We start from the raw sequence: 2606 nt of genomic DNA on the forward strand, positions 1-2606 counted from the left end.
GTGATCCACCCACCTTGGCCTCCCAAAGTGCTGGGATTACAAGTGTGAGCCACCATGCTGGGCATAAACATATTTTTCTTTTTTCTGGGTTTGTTTTTTTTTTTTTTTTGAGATGGAGTCTCGCTCTGTCACCCAGGCTGCAGAGTGCAGTGGCGCAATCTCGGCTTACTGCAAGCTTAGCCTCCCAGGTTCATGCCATTCTCCTGCCTCAGCCTCCCAAGCAGCTGGGATTACAGGTGCACGCCACCACGCCTGGCTAATTTTTTGTATTTTTAGTAGAGATGGGGTTTCACCGTGTTAGCCAGGCTGGTCTTGATCTCCTGACCTCGTGATCCACCTGCCTCGACCTCCCAAAGTGCTGGGATTACAGGCGTGAGCCACTGTGCCCAGCCACATATTTTTCTTAACCCTTATTTGTGTCTGTTCTGTATCTTGATTGTGCAAAATAACCAGGTCAGGAAAATCTCACGGATTCTAGTTCTTATTTATTTGCTTTTTGAAACTGGATCTTGCTCTGTCACTCAGTCTGGAGTGCAGTGGCATGATCATAGCTCACTGCAGCCTAAACCTTTTAGGCACAAGTGATCCTCCAGCCTCAGCCTCCCAAGTATCTGCAACTACAGGTATGCACCTCCACGCCTGGCTAATTCATTTTTTGTAGTAGAGACAGGGTCTCACCATGTTGCCCAGACTGATCTCAAACTCCTGGCCTTAAGCAGTCCTCCTGCCTCTGACTCCCAAAGTGCTTGGATTACAGTCATGAGCCACTGTCCTGGCCTAGTTCTTAATTCTAAAAAATACTGTCGCTCATTTGATTTTACAGAGTATTGGAGGCAGGATGGATTTCTTGGATACATTGCTTCTGTATTTTATCCCATGAACTATCAGGGTAATTTGATTATTTTCTCCTTATTCTAGGTTTGTGAAGTTTTCTATGCCCAGTATTCCTGACTTTGAAACGCTATTCTCACAGGTTCAACTGTTCATCAGTACTTGTAATGGGGAGCACATTCGATATGCAACAGACACTTGTAAGCTAAATAACATTTTATTCTCCATTGAAAATATTTTGCCCTTGTGGTTATATTTATATTTTCAATATTTTGTTATTGTATCTAGTTGCTGGGCTTTGCCATCAGCTAACAAATGCACTTGTGGAAAGAAAACAGGTAAGAAATACTATTCAAGTATTCCTAGTTTTGTTAAAATATGTAACTAGCTTACACAGTGAACTACTTTATTAAGATTCCGGTTAGTACTGAGCATCCACCACCTGCGTATCTGTGGTCACTTGAGAGCACTCACAGTCAGTGCTGTAAGCACAGGAAGCCCCCACGTCCCCTGAATGAGGTGGGGGCATGGGGAGGTGTGGCGCCCCAGGGAGGCTGCTGCTGGAACCAGCAAGTAGTTGGAATTACCAAGCTACTACCGTGTTTTTGTTGTTGTTGTTGTTTTGTTTTTGAGACAGAGTCTCGCTCTGTCACCAAGGTGGAGGCACAATCTCGGCTCACTGTAAGCTCCACCTCCCGGGTTCACGCCATTCTTCTGTCACAGCCTCCCGAGTAGCTGGGACTACAGGCACCTGCCACTATGCCCGGCTAACTTTTTGCATTTTTAGTAGAGATGGGGTTTCACTGTGGTCTCGATATCCTGACCTCATGATCCGCCTGCCTCGGCCTCCCAGAGTGCTGGGATTACAGGCGTGAGCCACTGCACCCAGCCGCTAGTTCCCTTTATGTTGTAATATGCTGGGTTTTGTCTATTACATTTTTTGTTTTGACTTTTAATTAGGACATTATTTTAGCCTTACAAAACGCTTCAAGAATAATATAACAAATTCTCATACATTTCACCTAGATTCTCCAAATGTTAACATTTTATCACACTTACTCTTTTTTTCTCTTCCTCTCTGTTTTATTCTGAGCCATTGGAAAGTAAATTGCAGATATGCTATTGCTGTTCTTTATCCCTAAATACTTCAGTTTACGGGTAAAGCCTAAAAATTAGGACATTCTCTTACATAGCACAGTGTAATGGTCAGCATCCAGAAATGAACTCTTACTTTTTTTATTTTATATTTTTTTCAGAGACAGAGGCTTGCACTGATGCCTGGGCTGGAGTGCAGTGGCGCCATCTCTGCTCATTGCAACCTCTGCCTCCCAGGTTCAAGCAGTTCTCCTGCCTCAGCCTCCTAAGTAGCTGGGGACTACAGGTGCATGCTGCCAGGCCCAGCTAATTTTTTGTATTTTAGTAGAGACTGGGTTTCACCATGTTGCCAGACTGGTCTTGAACTCCTGAGCTCAGGCAATCCTCCCGCCTTGGCCTCCCAAAGTGCTAGGATTACAGGCGGGAGCCACCACGCCTGGCCCAGAAATGAACATTAATATAAGGCATCAACAAATTGACAGACCCCATTTAGATTTTTGGCCAGTGAAAAGGACTGTCTTTTGCTATAAAAGGACATTAGCTGTTCAGACAGTGTACTGTATAGCAAAAGAAAACCATGGACCATGGATTGCATTACATTGCTTTGTCTCTTTAGTGTCCCTTAATCTGGAACAATGCTTCAGTCTTTATCTTTTATAATATTAACACAATTTATAATA

At 43.9% G+C, this 2606-nt stretch overlaps 1 protein-coding gene across 1 annotated transcript in view; it reads left to right on the forward strand.

Moving 5' to 3' along the window:
- COPS3 (COP9 signalosome subunit 3) overlaps positions 1–2606 on the forward strand; it is a 37128-nt gene that overhangs the window by 11466 nt on the left and 23056 nt on the right. Inside the window, exons 2-3 of the mRNA XM_011952154.1 lie at positions 919–1031; positions 1120–1169. Of these exons, the coding sequence (XP_011807544.1) occupies positions 935–1031; positions 1120–1169 (147 nt within the window). The 5' untranslated portion in view covers positions 919–934. The remainder of the gene's footprint in view (positions 1–918; positions 1032–1119; positions 1170–2606) is intronic.

Source organism: Colobus angolensis, unplaced genomic scaffold (genome assembly GCF_000951035.1).
Source record: "Colobus angolensis palliatus isolate OR3802 unplaced genomic scaffold, Cang.pa_1.0 Scaffold335, whole genome shotgun sequence".
In the NCBI taxonomy this organism is placed as follows: Eukaryota; Metazoa; Chordata; class Mammalia; order Primates; family Cercopithecidae; genus Colobus; species Colobus angolensis.